This window comes from Rutilus rutilus, assembly GCF_951802725.1.
Source record: "Rutilus rutilus genome assembly, chromosome: 3".
In the NCBI taxonomy this organism is placed as follows: domain Eukaryota; kingdom Metazoa; phylum Chordata; class Actinopteri; order Cypriniformes; family Leuciscidae; genus Rutilus; species Rutilus rutilus.
The window spans coordinates 35,605,079-35,623,258 of record NC_140211.1 but is presented as its reverse complement, the minus strand read 5'-3'; the positions used below and the strand labels follow the sequence as shown (position 1 = coordinate 35,623,258).

The following is an 18,180-nucleotide window of genomic DNA, read 5'->3' as shown; positions in this document are numbered from 1 at the left end:
TGCATTTAAAGGGACACACACAAAACGGCGCGTTTTGCTCACCCTCAAAAAGTGACAATTTTAACATGCTACAAAAAATATCTGTGGGGTATTTTGAGTTTAAAGGGCATTATAGGACCCCTTTTAAAACATTTTACCGACTCCAGACTTAGTGTATGTAATGCTGTTTCTTCTACACTCTAGGCAGCAGAGAAGAGTGAAGGTTCTGTGTGCAATAATTAATTACTTTGAATTCTCAAGGCGTGATTCATTTGAGACGTGGAGTTTGGAGTCCTGATTCATTTCATCTGGTTTACATAAAAGCTTTCGGTCAAAGTGTTAATCATTTATGTCATTAGTGATGCTTGCTAATATATTCTTACGTCACCAGTGATTCAGTTAGTTATATTAATCATTTTTAGCATAATCCAAACATACAACAGAGAAACAAAATAAGACGCATTGGAAATGAGAGGGAAAACAGAACATCCATCATCTTTGTGTTCATTTATTTAAATTGAATTTAAATTTTTTTAAGTGTCTATGTATTGTTTAATGGCCTAGTGACATTTTTATTCTGTGAAGGGGGGCTGACTGCAATGCTGCAGTGTATTGAATGAATATGTATGTTTGTATGTATGTATGTATGTATGTATGTATGTATGTTTGTATGTATGTATGTATGTATGCATGTATTTAATATAAATATATATATATATATATATACAGTGAGGAAAATAAGTATTTGAACACCCTGCTATTTTGCAAGTTCTCCCACTTGGAAATCATGGAGGGGTCTGAAATTGTCATCGTAGGTGCATGTCCACTGTGAGAGACATAATCTAAAAAAAAAAAATCCAGAAATCACAATATATGATTTTTTAACTATTTATTTGTATGATACAGCTGCAAATAAGTATTTGAACACCTGTCTATCAGCTAGAATTCTGACCCTCAAAGACCTGTTAGTCTGCCTTTAAAATGTCCACCTCCACTCCATTTATTATCCTAAATTAGATGCACCTGTTTGAGGTCGTTAGCTGCATAAAGACACCTGTCCACCCCATACAATCAGTAAGAATCCAACTACTAACATGGCCAAGACCAAAGAGCTGTCCAAAGACACTAGAGACAAAATTGTACACCTCCACAAGGCTGGAAAGGGCTACGGGGAAATTGCCAAGCAGCTTGGTGAAAAAAGGTCCACTGTTGAAGCAATCATTAGAAAATGGAAGAAGCTAAACATGACTGTCAATCTCCCTCGGACTGGGGCTCCATGCAAGATCTCACCTCGTGGGGTCTCAATGATCCTAAGAAAGGTGAGAAATCAGCCCAGAACTACACGGGAGGAGCCTGTCAATGACCTGAAAAGAGCTGGGGCCACCGTTTCCAAGGTTACTGTTGGTAATACACTAAGACGTCATGGTTTGAAATCATGCATGGCACGGAAGGTTCCCCTGCTTAAACCAGCACATGTCAAGGCCCGTCTTAAGTTTGCCAATGACCATTTGGATGATCCAGAGGAGTCATGGGAGAAAGTCATGTGGTCAGATGAGACCAAAATAGAACTTTTTGGTCATAATTCCACTAAACGTGTTTGGAGGAAGAAGAATGATGAGTACCATCCCAAGAACACCATCCCTACTGTGAAGCATGGGGGTGGTAGCATCATGCTTTGGGGGTGTTTTTCTGCACATGGGACAGGGCGACTGCACTGTATTAAGGAGAGGATGACCAGGGCCATGTATTGCAAGATTTTGGGGAACAACCTCCTTCCCTCAGTTAGAGCATTGAAGACGGGTTGAGGCTGGGTCTTCCAACATGACAATGACCCGAAGCACACAGCCAGGATAACCAAGGAGTGGCTCTGTAAGAAGCATATCAAGGTTCTGGCGTGGCCTAGCCAGTCTCCAGACCTAAACCTAATAGAGAATCTTTGGAGGGAGCTCAAACTCCGTGTTTCTCAGCGACAGCCCAGAAACCTGACTGATCTAGAGAAGATCTGTGTGGAGGAGTGGGCCAAAATCCCTCCTGCAGTGTGTGCAAACCTGGTGAAAAACTACAGGAAACGTTTGACCTCTGTAATTGCAAACAAAGGCTACTGTACCAAATATTAACATTGATTTTCTCAGGTGTTCAAATACTTATTTGCAGCTGTATCATACAAATAAATAGTTAAAAAATCATACATTGTGATTTCTGGATTTTTTTTTTTTTTTGATTATGTCTCTCACAGTGGACATGCACCTACGATGACAATTTCAGACCCCTCCATGATTTCCAAGTGGGAGAACTTGCAAAATAGCAGGGAGTTCAAATACTTATTTTCCTCACTGTATATATAACATTTTGGCCGAAAGCTTTTTTTAAGCTTTGATTTTGTTATTAATTTGTATTTGCATGTTTAAATGTGTGGAGGCTGTGGTTTGAGCTGTGTCTTTGTGAATTGCCTTAAGGTCATTATGCTAATTACTCAAAAAGAGATTCTGTTATTTCTTAAAAATGGAGGGGATTTGCCAAGAATAATAATCTTAGGCCATATGCCAGTCATATGATTAAATAATAAATGGTAATGCTCTAATGACATAATAAATCTTTTTGTACACTGATATAAAATATCAGTATGATGGTGCTTATATTCACCAGTTACACCTTAGTGTGGGTTCTGTGAATCAAGAAATAATTCATTTTAATGCTTTTTAAACGGTCATTCATTTGTAAAGTAGATATTTGACACGCAATTAATTTCAGGATCTGTTTGATGTAAAAAGCTTGTGTTAATGCATGTCACAAGTGATTTGTGTTAATATATTGTCTGTTACATCAGCAGTGGTTCAATTAGCTACATTAATGCTAAATTGCTGAAAGAAATGTCTCTCTCCAAATATTTTCTTTCATTCTCTATTGTCCTAGCTGTGGAAACAGACATTTGTGAATGCAAAATTATTGACTGCACTTTGATCTAATTATTCTTTCTCTGTGTGTGTGTGTGTGTGTGTTTGTGGTCGTGCAGCCAGCATGAATGAAGCAGAGGTGGACAATGCTGGAGATGGTAAGTAGTGATGCATTATCATGATTTTTGAGGGCCGATTCCGATTATTTTACAAGCTAATTGGCCGATTCTGATACCGGTTGCCGACCTCCATATTTTTCTTACAATATTTCCAGCATCACAAACCGTGAGCTTGTTGTGCCTGGTATAATATTTTCTGAGCTGGGGCATCCTCTCCTCTCTGCATCCGTCTTCAGTGTGTCTCGTCTCTGACGTGTTAGCATCCAGTTTACAGACTTTGTAATATTTCCACAGAAATGTTATTTTGGGAAATGATTGCAGAGAACGGTAAAAATAAATACAAAATCCAGTTCTGATTTATGGCAGGTTGACCTATAAGTGAAGTAAGTGGTAGATGTGTGTTGTCATGCTCGTTGACTCTCCATCAAGTGTTCAGACCTCCAACAGAAGATTCACCCCTTTAATGACTGCATCAGCTCTCACAATATGACACCTCTCTTGTACTCTCCTGTGATTTGCTGTGGTGGGCTGATGGATGCTGTTGTAGAATAGTTGGTGTCCCAGTTGGTGTCCCACTCAGCCTCTCATATAGTTTACCTTAAGATACCTTAATAAATCTCCCTCATTTTTTCTTTTTTTCTGGTGTAGGATGCAGATGGAGTATTTACTTTTACTCCTTTTTTTCTTTTTTCTTTTTTTTTGGTTTTAGTATATTTGTAATTAAGCTGTTGAAAATATAAAATGATCTTTTAGTGACTTGAGCAACACTACTGGTGCAATGTGAATATGCATACAGCAAAGGATAGTAACAGGGATTATTTGTGTTATTTATTGTGGGTCTGTTTTTTTGTTTTTTTCTTTCTTCAGTGTTCTCATTTCCTGCTGTCCCTAATGAGGACAATCTACTCGGTGTGAATAAGCCACTGCCCAAACAGTTATGGGAGGCCAAAAAGGTGAGTACATGTCATGAGGACTAGGGATGTTAAATGCAAAATTGAAAAAGTCTTTTTACAGTCTGTAATACTGAGTAACGACTCATTTGGGGCCCAAAAAGAAAATATGATTTGGATTTTGGATCAAAATAGAAGATCTGTGCTTAGACTTATTTGACATTTCACTGATCACAGCTTTTTATTTTGTTGGTAATAGTGGCCAGTGTAGTTATTTATTCATTTTGTTTAGAAAAAAGGTATCAAGTATTGATTTAAATGATTGTTTACTCTGTAGGGCTGCTTTTTTTATTTGACATTTCTGTTATCATGTGTTGGTAACCCCCAACTCCCACTAGCTTTCATGCTTGGGGTTGCCAGATGTCAAGAGTTAAATCCCCCACAGAGCTTTTCTGCCCAGTGTTTTACTTAATCTTCCCAACCTGGCAATTATTCGCTCAAGCTCTTTCTGAGCTGCAAAAAAGCTTTAATTGACCTCTATATTTTGCTTATATTGTTTTGTCTGTTCAATGTTTTGCGCTTTTAAGAAGTATTTCAGAGAAGTAGTAATTAAGTATTTAAAGTTTACATGAAACATTTTCTCTTTTATAGTGACGTATATCCAAGTATTCTTGAATTAGAGAAAAATGTAGAGCGTGAGTGCGTGACTTAATTTTGTCCATCAGGATTGGAATTATTGGATCATTGGATTGTTAAAATTTGCTAATGGCTGCAATTATTTAAAGCTGAAGTCGGCAAGATTTTTTTCGATCATATTCACTGAAACCGACACTATGCTCCGACAGAACAACATAAATCAGCCGGTTTTAGAAAAAAAACCCTGCGCTTCTACCTCCACCTGGGAGCCTGTTATTTGTTTTGCAAAAATCCACCGCTCCCGGTTCTTCTGGTCCAATCAGCGCAGGGCTGTGTGAGATCTGACTGCCGATCACAGTTCATGCACGCCACAGATCCCCCTCCCCCCTCGCGCACGTTACAATATCACATGCTCACGCCTGAAGTTCGCAGGTGTGTTGGATTGTACGAAGTGTGATGGTGGAGAGAAAATCTGCTAACAAGCTTCCAGTTCCTCGGTTAACAACCAGAGCTAGGAGGTCCAAAACGATGAAAATTATGCTTTGATGCTGAAGAGACGGGAACGTTCAAAGAAAATCTGGTGCACACGCACTGACGAGCACAAACTCGATGGGAGGGTGCTCGGTGGTAGTGGGGCAGGGTCATGAGAGTTGTAAACATTCTTTTTCTTTTCTTTTTTACTTTTTTTTTCATTTTTTTTTTCCACATAAACAGAGTACATCACACAATTACAGATACCATTGGAATATCACATATATGTAAATAATTCCGTCTCTCTTGCTCATCGAAAGGACCATACAGCAAACAGAGACAGAATAAGGTTAATTCTAGGTTAAGCAATAATAAAAAGGAAATATACAGTTATGGATCTGTCATATGATGCAAATTACGTCCAAACAACATTCAGCGTGAGAGAATAAAACTATGACAGAAGTATAAACAAGAAACAAGAACAGAACTTAAACCAAAAATAAAATAAACATATAACAAAATAAATAAGGAGCCATATAAAGCTTGGTCATTCAGGTTAATATCACGTGTAAGAAGATTCTTTACTGCCAGAGGAGATATAGACAGGCGTTTAAAACCATTTCACTTTCCTACACAATCTAGGAAAGGACCCCAAATTTTATAGAAGTTTTCAGAACATCCCTTCATTGTATCCCTGATTTTTTTTTCTAGTTTGATGAAATGAAAGATATCATTAATCCATGAAGAATGAGTAGGAGGTGTAGGCGATTTCCAATTTATTAAAATTAGGCGTCTTGCCAGAAGAGTGACAAAAGCTACAAAATCAGTCTTTTATTAGGGCATGTCAAGTGAAAGAGAGAGAGTACCAGATAAAGCTATGACAGGCAAAGGTTTAACATAAATTCCAAGAACTTCAGATAATGTTTTAAAGATCAGAGACCAATATTTGTGTAGAGATGGACAAGACCAAAACATATGCGCAGTAGATGCAGGGGCTTGATGACAGCGATCACACATGGGATCTACCTCAGAATATATTTTAGAAAGTCTAACTTTGGTCCAGTGGGTGCGATGAAGGATTTTACACTGCATCAGACCCTGTCTGGCGCAGAAGGATGAGGAGTGCACACAACATAGAATCTTTTCCCATTGTTCTTCTGGAATATTTTCTCCTATGTCGTCCTCCCACTGAGATTTAATAGCTGCAAGTGAGCTTTCACGTAAGGAGCAGATTCATAGAAATGTGAAATCATAAGAGTTGTAAACATTCAAAATTTTGGCTAAGTCCCCTCAATATGCCAGACTTGCCGACTGCAGCTTTAATGTGACTGACAGGTTACTGGAGGGACTGAAACCTGGATACCTTATTACTTAGCCCTCGCTTCAGTATGCACATTATCAGAGAAGAGATGTTGTTATAGGTTAATGTTTTAACGCACAATGTGTTTTTATCTTTGTTTTTTTTAAATGAATGATGTGCATGCATAAATCATTTATAATAAATACTGCAACACTCCGTAAACAAATAGGAATTGTCAATTTGTCATGTCAAATGTCATGATGACTTTTTACAAAATCTCTGTGCTGTTGATTGCAGAAAATGTAGTGTTGATTTGAGTATGATGCCATTTTGTCTTACTAGGTTCAGTGGTACTAATTGATTCTTTGTAGATGGTAGGTTGTTAAATGTATCTTCTTCGGTTAGTGTGAACGTTTAATTCACTTGTTGCCTGGTTGCAGGTGCAGTCTCTGTCCTCGCGGCCAAAGTCCTGTGAAGTGCCTGGAATCAAGTAAGTCAAGGGAAATTCGTGTGTGTGTGTGTGTGTGTTTTTATTGATATTTGCTGTACATTTAAACATCCTGAAATTGTCTGTCTCTGTTTCTCTGCAGTATATTCCCATCTCCAGAGCAGAATGCTGGTCTGTCTCACTACCAGGGCACGTTAAACACTGGCGGGTCTTTGCCTGACCTCAGTAACCTGCACTTCCCCTCTCCGTTGCCTACTCCACTGGACCCCGACGAGGCTGGATATCCCAACCTGAGCGGAGGTAGCAGCACCGGCAACCTGCCTGCAGCCATGATGCATCTGGGCATTGGAAACTCACAAGGTCAGTGAGGTTGACTATATCCAGCATAAACAGCCACATTAATACTTGTGCTGGTTTTCACACATGCGTAATCTTATTCACGCACAGTCTAAAGATAAAAAGAGCTTTTGTTTGTGACCAAATCGTTATTCAAGGAGTCTCATTTGCTGTTAAAGCATCTCCTGGCTTCAAAAGAGCCTGGCTGAACACTTTAGTCTTTGTTTAATGGCACACTGTAGGCTTACACTGTAGGCGCTTTCTGGGGAATGAATGCCATGTGTTTTCTAAAGGGCCACATCCATGCAGAAGACTACAGCTCTCCTCCTCTCTCGTCCCCCCTTTTTAAATCCATCCGCCATCTGATCGCTCTCTTTGACTTCCATTCTCTTGAGCTTTATTCTTTCCATTCGCTCTCATGTCTGGGAACAGGGTGTGCTGGGATGTTTCTGCTGCCCGTTTCAGCTGTGCTGCTCGCTCATTGGCTGATCCCCAGAGACACAGGTGACCTTTAACCCCTGAATTGGCTGCTCATAAACGGCTCTTTTCTCTCTCGCTCTCACTGGTCCAGTAACCTGCAGACAATTGCTCAGTGTCTTCTCTGAGGAGTGGACATCAGGACAAGAGCCGGCCTGCATGCAGTGACTCATAAAGCCATTATTGGTTTATCTCGCTTTCATTAAGGCAGTTCAAGAAGAACTTTTGACCTCCGAAGCTGATTAAGTCTTGTTTGTTGTCCTCTCAGGGCTGTCATCCTCTCTAAGCAACCCTTCCATCCAGGCGTCCCTCAACAACTCTCAGCTGCACTCATCTCTCAGCAATCCATCGCTCCACACGTCCCTACGTCTCTCCTCGCTGTCCAACCCTCCTCCAACGGGCATGGCGAGTTCACCCAGGAGGCGGCCGGCACCCATTAGTCCTCTGACGCTCTCTCCAGGAGGTGATCAGAGACGAAGCCTGAGTAAGCAGCTCTCCCCGACAATGTCGCCCTCACTCTCTCCGATCACACAGGTGAGAAAGTGCTCATTAAATGCCTCGCATGACATCGCACATTCTGCAGTGGTATCTTTTCTCAATATTCATCCAAAAGATCACAGACTTCTTGTATTAAATTGTACAGGGCTCCAGACTGCATCTTGTTAGACTTCACTGGTGCGACTACACATAAAAAAAAAAATCGGTTTCATTTTGCACTGACATTTTCTGCTGTGTGCGACGAATGCTGAAGGGCAAATACTTAGATGTGTGGTGATACAGCACTAACAAATGAACCATGCAGCACAGAACCAATTATCTGCACGGCATGAGTGGATAGCAAAGGTTTGTTTATTGTGAATCTTTGAATAGCGCCCTACTGATCAGTTTTGACCCCGCAGGGCATTGTAACAGATTTCTGTGTTGAATTCAAATGGATGCACTGTGCAACACTCAAATTGATCTGGACCATGTGGCGCAGCCACATGAATTCAACACCAGATTCTCTGCTACAAACTGTGGTAACTCCAAATGGCTTAGAGCTTATAGTTATGATTCGAATTCATTATATACTCGGCTGCATGTCATTCCAAACCCTACTGCTGTTTTTTCTGTTGTGCCTTGGGCTGTCTAAAAACATTTTTTTTTCCTTTTTTTTTTACAGTAATTGCAATTTTCAGTTGTAAATGTTGATTCCTAAAATCCCAAGATTAATCTTATGCTCTGTTTTCTTTCAGTGTTGACTCTTTTAAACTGATTCTTTTTATGGAACTATTTAACTAGACTTTCTATACTCGTTCATGGGAGTTTATAACTGAAGTTTATAATTTATTATAATTGTGCAAACTCATAACAATGAGTACAAGAAATGCATCTAAAGTTTACTTGAGTTGGTATCCACAGAGCAGTTATACAAATATACACTACCATTCGGTTGTTGTACCAAAACTACCAAAAGAAGTCTCTTACGCTCGTCAAGGCTGCATTTTAGGGCCTGTTTACACCTGGTCACCCATGTGCTTTCTTTGATCGAATACCTATCCGATTTGTTCAAACATTTCCATTTACACTTGGCCATATAAATGTGTCTAAGTGGAGTTCACGTCAGCGAAAGCAACATATATGAGCATGATTCTATTTATCATCAGTTAATTTCAAGGTCAAAGACTACAATAAGAGAGAGCTGCATCAGGACTTGAAAGATCATTTAGTCCCACTGCTTTTTATGAAGATGATTGTGTGTTGAGCTTCAGGATGTGACGCCAAACTTTTAGTTTCATTTGCAGCAGTATGCGCTTGAAGAGATACTCAGCTACTCATCTGCAGCGGGCCATATCTGTGGCAATGTGTGTTGCAGTAGCGCTGTCATATCTGGCTACCAGGAGCCGGTAATAACATGCTCTTACACCTTTTTTTTTTTTTTTTACCATCTTGGGAGGAGAACAATTTACATATGTGGTTTCAACAACCAAATGCATTTACACTTGTCCAGTTTTATTTAAAATGCGTCTCAAACCACCTCTTGAAGTGGTTTGAGTGATCATTTTTAAATCCATCTCTCAAGTGTTTTGGAGGGTATTTACACCTGGTCTTTTCACAATTGGATAGCTATCAGATCAGAGAAAACGCATAACGTGACCAGGTGTAATCTGGTGTTTTGTTATTAAAAAGGGGGAAAAGCACCATAAAAATGGTCAATATGACCTGTGTACTTTCAAAGTCTTCTGAAGTCATACAACTTTTTGTGTTTGTGTGATTTTTGTGTGTGCAGAACAGACTATGAAACCAGGTGTCATCTGTATAACTCAATGCCATCGCTCTCACATTTAAAAAAAAGAAATATTTCTTTACTTTATTTTGTGGAGCGCTGTGTTTAGAAATATTGCAGCTGGTTTACTGTTCGTTTTTGCCAAGAACAGAGTGTTTCTTGTGCAGTCACATGATTTTTATAACTTTCCTGTTCTCTTTAGGGGGTTGCCTTGGACACAAGTAACTTGCCAATGGAACCGCCCCCTCCCTACCCCCATTACCAGCAAACCCAGCAGCCCCTGCAGCAGCAGCAACAGCCTCCCCAGTCCCATCAGTCTATTCAGCAGAGCTCCCAGCATCAAGGGGTGCAGCAGCGACAAACAGGTGGCCAACAGCAGCAACAGCAGCAACAACAGCACCAACAGCACCAGCCTGTGTCCCCGCTGCAGAACGTCTCACTCGACTTTAATTCCAGCGCTGTGAGTTCCAATTGAAATCAGCTGTTAATAGAGACAGGGCTCTGAGGGGGAGAGGCTAATGTTCAGCTGTTTCACTGGCTGGTTATTTTTGGCAGAACAGGAAAACACTGAAACATATTAGGATCAGCCAAGACTGTAGAAACACTTGGCACTATTTCCGGCACTATACAATGTAAATAATGTCATTCCAATATGAGATATACAGTCCTGGGGGCCTATACCATGCGATTGCCAGGTATGTTTCAGTTTAGTGTGCGCCAATCCTGGGTTTTGGGCACCATGAAAGTGGCTCAGATTTTAGCTTTATTCATCACCATAGTAACTCTCCACAGCTAACCTGCTCCGTTGCAAGTTATGTTCTAGTTAAGAGATCTCAAACCGAAATTGGACCAATCAGCTGTGAGCAAAGTGACACTTGTCTGATGCAAAAAAGTAATTCCCCTGTTACTCTTACTCCAAATTAAAGGTCACAACATACTAAAAGATTTGTAAATAAAAAATTGTCTGACTTTTAGCAATGATTATTAATTAGTTATTTTATATGATTTATATTTTATTTATATAATTATTATACCCCTAATTCATTATTATTATTGTTAAACGTTTAGTTTAAATGAACATATACCGATATTATGTAATATAAATAAGCATGTCTGAGTCTCTGTATACCTATATATATTATCAACTACATTAACTAACTTGCGCTGATATAGCAAGATATTTTCTTCTTGCTGTGTAAATGCATTTATGTTGAATTGCACAGATGGTGAATTGCAGAGATTAGTTGAGTCTTGGGTCAGAAAACCTAAACAATATACTTCTTTTTTTTTTTTAACTACACAACCACATGCTGTTTGGGAGGTTTCAATAAAAATCCTCCTCGCTCATCCAAAAACAAACTCCAGCATATTCAGTAGTCAGACACGACTGGAACTTCAAAAGGGACAAGATTATATGGTCAGATGAAACTAAACAAAAAGAGCTGTCTTGCAGCAAATTCAATAGATGTGTTTGGTGCAAACAGGGATAAAAAGTGTCCCATGCCCACGGTTAAATATCCTGCTGGATCTTTAATGTTGTGGGCCTAATTTTTTGCTGAAAGTCCTGGACATCTTGTTCAGATACATGGTATCATGGATTCTAGCAAATACCAACAGATAAAAAATCAAAACCTGACGGCCTCTGCTAGAAATCTTATAATGGGCCGTGGTTGGATCTTCCATCAGGACAACGGTCCAAATCAAACATCAAAATCAACACAGAAATGGGTAACTGAGCACAAAACGAAGCTTCTGCCATGACTGTCCCAGTCCCTGACCTGAACCCTATAGAAAATGAGTAGAGTGAACTGAAGAGAAGAAGCGCCAACATGGATCTGGGAATCTGAAGGATCTGGAGAGATTCTGTATGGAGGAATGATCTCTGATCTCTTGTCAGGTGTTCTCCAAACTCATCAGGCATTATAGAAGAAGACTCAGTGCTGTTATATTGACAAAAGGAGGTTGAAAAGGATAGAATAAAAGCCATTAATTGTGTAACGTATTTTGGAGAAAAAAAAATTCAATTATTTTACTTCAGTGAAAGTTGTTTTTTTTTTTTTTTTTTTTTTTTCTAAATAAAAGATTAAAAGGATTAACAGTGCAGATTTATTTTCCAAGGATGCCAATAATTCTGATCTTGGCTGTATATAGTGTGAACATGTTTATAACTTCCTCTTGCTTCTTTTTGCGTGCAGCACAACAGCATGGCAGCATTCTTTAACGATCCCTTTATGGAGCTGCAATTCTCCGGACGTCAGTCAAAGTGTTCGTCCTATCAGGTAAACGTATAAGATCCTGCAGTGCACTCTGGTTCCTAAGTTGCTCATCTTTTGTCTTATAAACACTGTAACAAATAAGATGCATGTGTTTAAACCGCAGGATCAGTATAACATGTTGGAGAATGTCATGAGCTCAGTGGCCGGAGGATTTGACCCTTCCTCCAACCTCTACTGCTCCCAGGCTGCCCTCATGGGCTTGGGTGGTAGCCATGGCAACCTGCAAGACCACCATCAGATGAGGCACAACATGCTTTACTCTAATTGTGGCGGAGGAGTGCCCAACATCATCCTTACAGGTACAAACTCTGATTCAAAAAATGAGTCTCATTCATCATATTCATGGACTATTGTTTTTATGTAACTGGCAATAAAAGGGAAATGGGAATAGCAAGGAAATGTCACTTTCAAAAGATATCCTAGTTGATTATCACTTAGCCGTCCAACAGCTGTTTAGTTTATATAGTTAAAAAAAAACTATTTTATTTTACATTTTTTTAGAAAGAAGTCTTATCCTCACCAAGGGTGCCATTATTTGATTAAAAATACAGTAAAATAAGTATTACTGTGAAATAATATTATTACAATTAAAACTTGTATTTGAATATATTTTAAAATGTGATTTACTGTGATCAGCATCATTACTCCAGCCTTTAGTGTCACATGATCCTTCAGAAATCATACTAATATGCTGATTTGCTGCTCAAGACATGTTTTTTATTCACATATCATTTTGAAACCGGGTGTGCTGTTAAATATTTTTGTGGAAACAAAATTTCTTCTACTTTTTTTTCGGATTCTGAATAGAAAGTTCAATAGAACAGCATTTCTTTGAAATATAATTCTTTTGTAACAATATACATTTCTTTGTTGTCCTTGCTGAATAAAAGTACCAATGTCTTTAACAACAAAATCTTACAGACAAGTGGTAGTGTACATATGAAAAAAATTGGTGTTTGAGTATCCCGACACAACCGTTTGAGTCTTAATGGTATGTGGAGTTAAAAATAGTGTCTTGAAACCTCAATATTTTGTTCCAACATAAGAATGTGTCTTATGTAAATCCCCCAGAAGAAACGCGTCTGATTGGGGCCACGCCAACCCAAAATCAGTTAGATTACACAGAGATTCCATAAGACTGATTAGTGGACTAGCCTTTCAGGTGACCGGCTAAAAAAAAAAAAAAGTTTTGCACATCTGTTCTTTCACATTTCCTGTATTCACTCACGATTCTGCTCTCTCTCAGACGACTCCAATCCCAACCTGTCTAAGGACATCAGCAGTGTGTTGTCTGCAGTGCCAGAGTGTTTGGACTCAGAGGGAGTTTTTCCACTGGAGGATGAACTTCGTATTGAGCCGCTCAGTTTGGATGGACTGAGCATGCTCAGTGACCCTGATATGGTCCTCCCTGACCCCTCAGTAGAGGACAGCTTTCGAAGCGACAGACTTTAAAGAGCCACATCATGCATGTATACATACATACATACATACAAGTCCATGGACATGACGACTTAAGCACAGAACCTATAGCACTCAGATTTCTACAAACATATACAAAATATCTTTTTTACGTTTTCTTAAACACAAGGCGCATGCATAAACACTACATGTTGATATAAAACGAATCATCAAGTTCGCATGATCCACCCAGACGCCGTCTCTCAGTGGCCGCCATCGCTCAGCATGCTCCATCTGCCTCCCGAGACAACGCTCATCACTCAACAGATGTGTGAAACCAATCTGGACGCTTCACAGTTGCTTTGACCTGTAAAGACGATGAAACAAACAAACATGCTTAAACGAATGAACCTGCCGTGTATCTACTCCTAGTGCCGAGTGACAATCAGAACACCGAAGCCATAGCGATGCCAAACCGATGGCTGGTTCGGGCCGTTGCATTGCTGGTCTTATTCAAAGCCATGCAACCAAAACAAAATGAATGTGCTTGTTTTACACAGTGCTTTTTAGTGTTATCGTGTCACACCAGCTTTCAATGACATTTCGATAGCAGCAAACGGATGGGACGGTCTTGAACGTGAAGACGACAATGTGACGTGTTATGGAACAGAAGGAGTCGACAGCCGGCCTAATACCAGCCCATATTGATGCACCAAATGCTGTGATACGAGACACCAGCAGGATGGGTTGAGCCTCCCCCCGCCCTCCTCAAACACCACCCAACCTTTGTTTCAGCACCAGGACTAGAACATGCTTGGTGTCAGCCGCTCTATTGAATCGTCTGGCTCGGGCTACTGAGCAGACGCATCTAAACTAACCAACAGTCACTGCCTGAAGTTTAGAGCATACGCTAAGCTAACCGCTTGATTTTGCTGTGCCGTTAGGTTCGCTGACCAATCAGCGTTCACCTTGCTGGTCTGTGAGCCAAAGCAAACTTGCACATGCTTCAGTCCTTCATAATGTGGCCAGTCCCCATCATTCAAACGATAGAAGACGAGAATTCGTGAGATCTCCTCCTTCACAGTCGCATACTAGAAAAAGAGGACGGAAGGGTCTAGACGATGTGTATAGAGCATTATTTTGCATATTTTTTGTATAAAAAGAAAAAACTATGAAAGAGAGCTTTGCCACATATATATGCCTCACAATTTTCTGACTAGAATGTATTTTTGAAACAGAAAAAAGGGCAAACTGTTTACAAAGATAAAGTTTAAGAACTACGAATTGTGAGTAGGCGCTGAAATTTTTATGATTTTGGTATAAATCTAAAAGAAGAAACCTTTGTATCTCGCTGACATTGATCCAGTCCATAGTTAGCTAGAAGCTTTGGCTATGCAGAACTTTAGCACAGGACTGTCTCAGACGGCTGGAACAATCTAGACCACAAAAAGGAACTATTTTACGTGTATATTTACTATATCTTTGTGCTTATTTCAGATTTTATACAGACTTGTAATGCGGCTTCTAATATGTCAGTTGTATTTGTACTTGTTTATGTTCTCTCCCTTTGGACTTTTGTTGTGGATGTCTTCTTCAGTGAACGTTTGTCGTGATGGTATTTTTCACCGTTGTTCAGCATGGGCCCTCTCTCTGCAGCTCTGATCCTTGTGAGGGGTTTTTTTTTTACGGGAAAAAAGACACTTTGGAATTTTACGTCGTCTTTAAAAGGTGTGATTTGTGGACGTGGGACACATGTATCATTGTTATTGCTCGCGTTTAAAGTTTGCACTGATCTGAACAAAATTGATCTTTTGGTTTTTAAGAAGCAAATTCTTTTTGCCGAAGATGTTATTTCCAGTGACGTAAAGATATCTGCTTGATGTTACGCTGTTAAGAGGGCATGTTATGCATTTGAGGACTTTGAAACGAATGCGGTATATTTTGTGAACGGCTAGATTCAAATGACCAAATATTTTGAAATGAAGAAAGATGTCTAAATATAGCTCAGGAATGTATTTTTTCACCAATATCGTGAGTGGTCTCCTGCCTCTTGACTGCCAGATCCGGGCAAAATGTTCCCAGATTCCCAGAGAAACTTTTATAGCAAAGATCCGATACGTTGAAACGCACTCTTCTGTCTGTTTTGTTATCTGTGTAGCTTTCTGTTCCAGTTACAGAGTTGGTAATAGAAAGCAATAGCAACGTTATTTGTGTGCCATGTCCACTATTTTTATTTTTTGCTTTTGGTGTGTATTTTTGCATTCATCAAGGTCATTGTAGAGTTTTGGTCAAAACCATCTTGTTGGTCAAATCAAACCAGGTAGTCTTGACTAAAATTATTCCTCTTTTTGTTGTGCATTGTTCATTGTGGTCCAAGTAGGCAAAAAGAGAGGACGATTGACACAAGCAGAGATTTAAGGTGCGGTGACTTTGCTCAATTTGGCGGGCAAAAAGGTCCATTGTCTATTATCAATAGTGTTGAGATGTATGAAGCACACCTGACACTTTCAAACCAAGTAGCTTTCTCAACGCGGTGAATCTGCGTGACTAACTTGAACCCGTCGCAAGATCTGCACAGTCTTTCGCCCTCTCGTGAAATTCCAAATCGCTTAAATTCCTATTGAAATGACTGGATTTCGACAGCAAAAAAATACCCATCAACATAAATGTGACCGCACCTTTACCAATGCCTTTATTTAGTATCGATAACTCTGGTCCCCCATGTACAAAAGGCAAAACAAGATTTGGCTTTCACCCCCTGCAGCTGCAGTGTCTTTTTATTTTGCAATATTGTTCTTTTAGATGTATTATAAGCATCTATTATAAGAAGAACATGATTATGGGTGATGCAGACACACTCTGGGCTGTTGAGCATGTTACTGCATCCTGTTTCTGCAAAAAAAAAAAGTCTCTATAACTAACATCTTATAATCGTCGCTCTCATTCTGTCATCTTCCCAGTTAACTTTAAGTTTTTCATAAATGTTAACAGTGGCATCAGATTATAAGAGATGGGAGTGAAACGTTCTTCAGTGGTTTTCATTGGGTCTGATGGTTTGTTTCAGCCCCATCTCTCTCTCTCTCTCTCTCTCTCTCTCTCTCCTGCCTTATTCTTGCTCTTGACCACTTGCTGTCCCTCTGAGTGTACTGTGATAGTTGGAAATTTTTTTTTTTTTTTTTTTTTCATTTCCAGGCCCTGTGCTCTAATGGCAAAAAAGGTGTTTATTGGCTTTTTTCTTTTCTTTTTTTTTTAAATATAGTCTTCATAACAGTCTTCTGTTTATAGAAGGTATTTTTATTTTGTCTTTTTTTGTCACCTTTTTAAAAATGTACAGTTATATTATTTAAAAAAAGATTTTCTTGTCCACTAGTGTTACTTCCTTTTTTTGTAATATGCCATATTGAAATCTTTCTTTTTCTGACATTACAGATTTGTTATACCAGTGGTTTCCGGTCCTGGTCCTGGGGACCCAGAGCACTGCACATTTTGTGTATTCCTTTTTTTAACACGCGTGATTCAGATCATCAGCTCATTATCAGAGCTCCATGAGAGACGGAACAAAATGTGCAGTGCTTGTGGGTCCCCAGGGCCCGGGATTGAAAACCACTGTACTACACCACAAGGCGTTTGGTTTGTGAAGTATGTTATAGTGCTTTCCTTTGATTTAATATAAACAAATAAAACTCTTTACTGTCTCAGACACCTGCTGTGAATTTTAATTTCTGTGACAAACTTTCTGGTTTCAGCCATTTTCTCTTCACTTGATGTCTTTTTATGCAACACCACTAGATGGAGTCAGTAAGACATTTGTGACAACTGTAAGACATACAGTACTGAAGGATATGGATGCAGAGAAATGGCTAGAAAGACTGTTCTTTTGCACATAATGATAAAATATATATATATATATATATATATATATATACACACACACACACACACACACACACACATATATATATATATACACCTCTTAATTGATTAATGCTTCCTTTAAAGGCATAGTTCACTCAAAGGTGAAAATTCTGTCATTATTTGCGCTCCCTCACGCTGTTCAAACCCAAATGAAGAAGACGTTTTAAAGAATGTTTTAACCAAACAGATCTGGGGACCATTGACTTTGTATGGCTGTGGACACAAAAAAAACACGAGACATTCTCAAAATATGATGTCAATTGTATTCTATAGAAGAAAAAAGTTTTTAAGGTTAGGAACGACATGAGGGTGAGGAAATGGTGACAGACTTTACATTTACATTTACAAATGCTGCTTTTTCGGGAGACTGCACTATGAAGATCACAAGAAACAAGGGTGAATGAAGGGTTGAATTCCTGTGCATGGAGAAGAAATCCCATCAGCTTTGATGTCGTTGATCTACTAGCCTCTGGTATCTGGTAATCCAAGGCATGACACCATTCGATATTGTACAGTGCTCATACAAACTGATGTGGGCTGGTCCTGTAAATGTTTTTATAAGGTGTGAACAATCTGTCTGGTTCAAATGAAGCAAAGCGTGTAACATGCCTCAAATATGTGGAGAGATGCCCTGGCAAGCCCTTCATTACTGTGATACAGTACTCACGATAATGGATTTTAAAACACAGGTAGCCTAGTAATAACATGTTGGACAAGCAGTGAGAGGAAGAACATGATAAGAGCATGCTTATCTCTTTCACCGCTGGAATTCACA

General features: G+C 39.3%; 1 protein-coding gene across 2 annotated transcripts in view; it reads left to right on the top strand.

The window, feature by feature from the left end:
* crtc3 (CREB regulated transcription coactivator 3) overlaps positions 1-16,386 on the top strand; it is a 50,363-nt gene extending 33,977 nt beyond the window's left edge. The window contains exons 7-16 of one of the 2 annotated variants that reach the window (XM_084403950.1): positions 2,993-3,031; positions 3,860-3,945; positions 6,730-6,779; positions 6,880-7,097; positions 7,819-8,084; positions 9,323-9,436; positions 10,019-10,276; positions 12,012-12,095; positions 12,196-12,391; positions 13,339-16,386. In XM_084403950.1, the coding sequence (XP_084260076.1) occupies positions 2,993-3,031; positions 3,860-3,945; positions 6,730-6,779; positions 6,880-7,097; positions 7,819-8,084; positions 9,323-9,436; positions 10,019-10,276; positions 12,012-12,095; positions 12,196-12,391; positions 13,339-13,544 (1,517 nt within the window). In that variant the 3' untranslated portion in view covers positions 13,545-16,386. The remainder of the gene's footprint in view (positions 1-2,992; positions 3,032-3,859; positions 3,946-6,729; positions 6,780-6,879; positions 7,098-7,818; positions 8,085-9,322; positions 9,437-10,018; positions 10,277-12,011; positions 12,096-12,195; positions 12,392-13,338) is intronic. The other variant, XM_084403951.1, reaches the window with a different exon arrangement.
* The last annotated feature ends 1,794 nt before the right edge of the window (positions 16,387-18,180 follow it).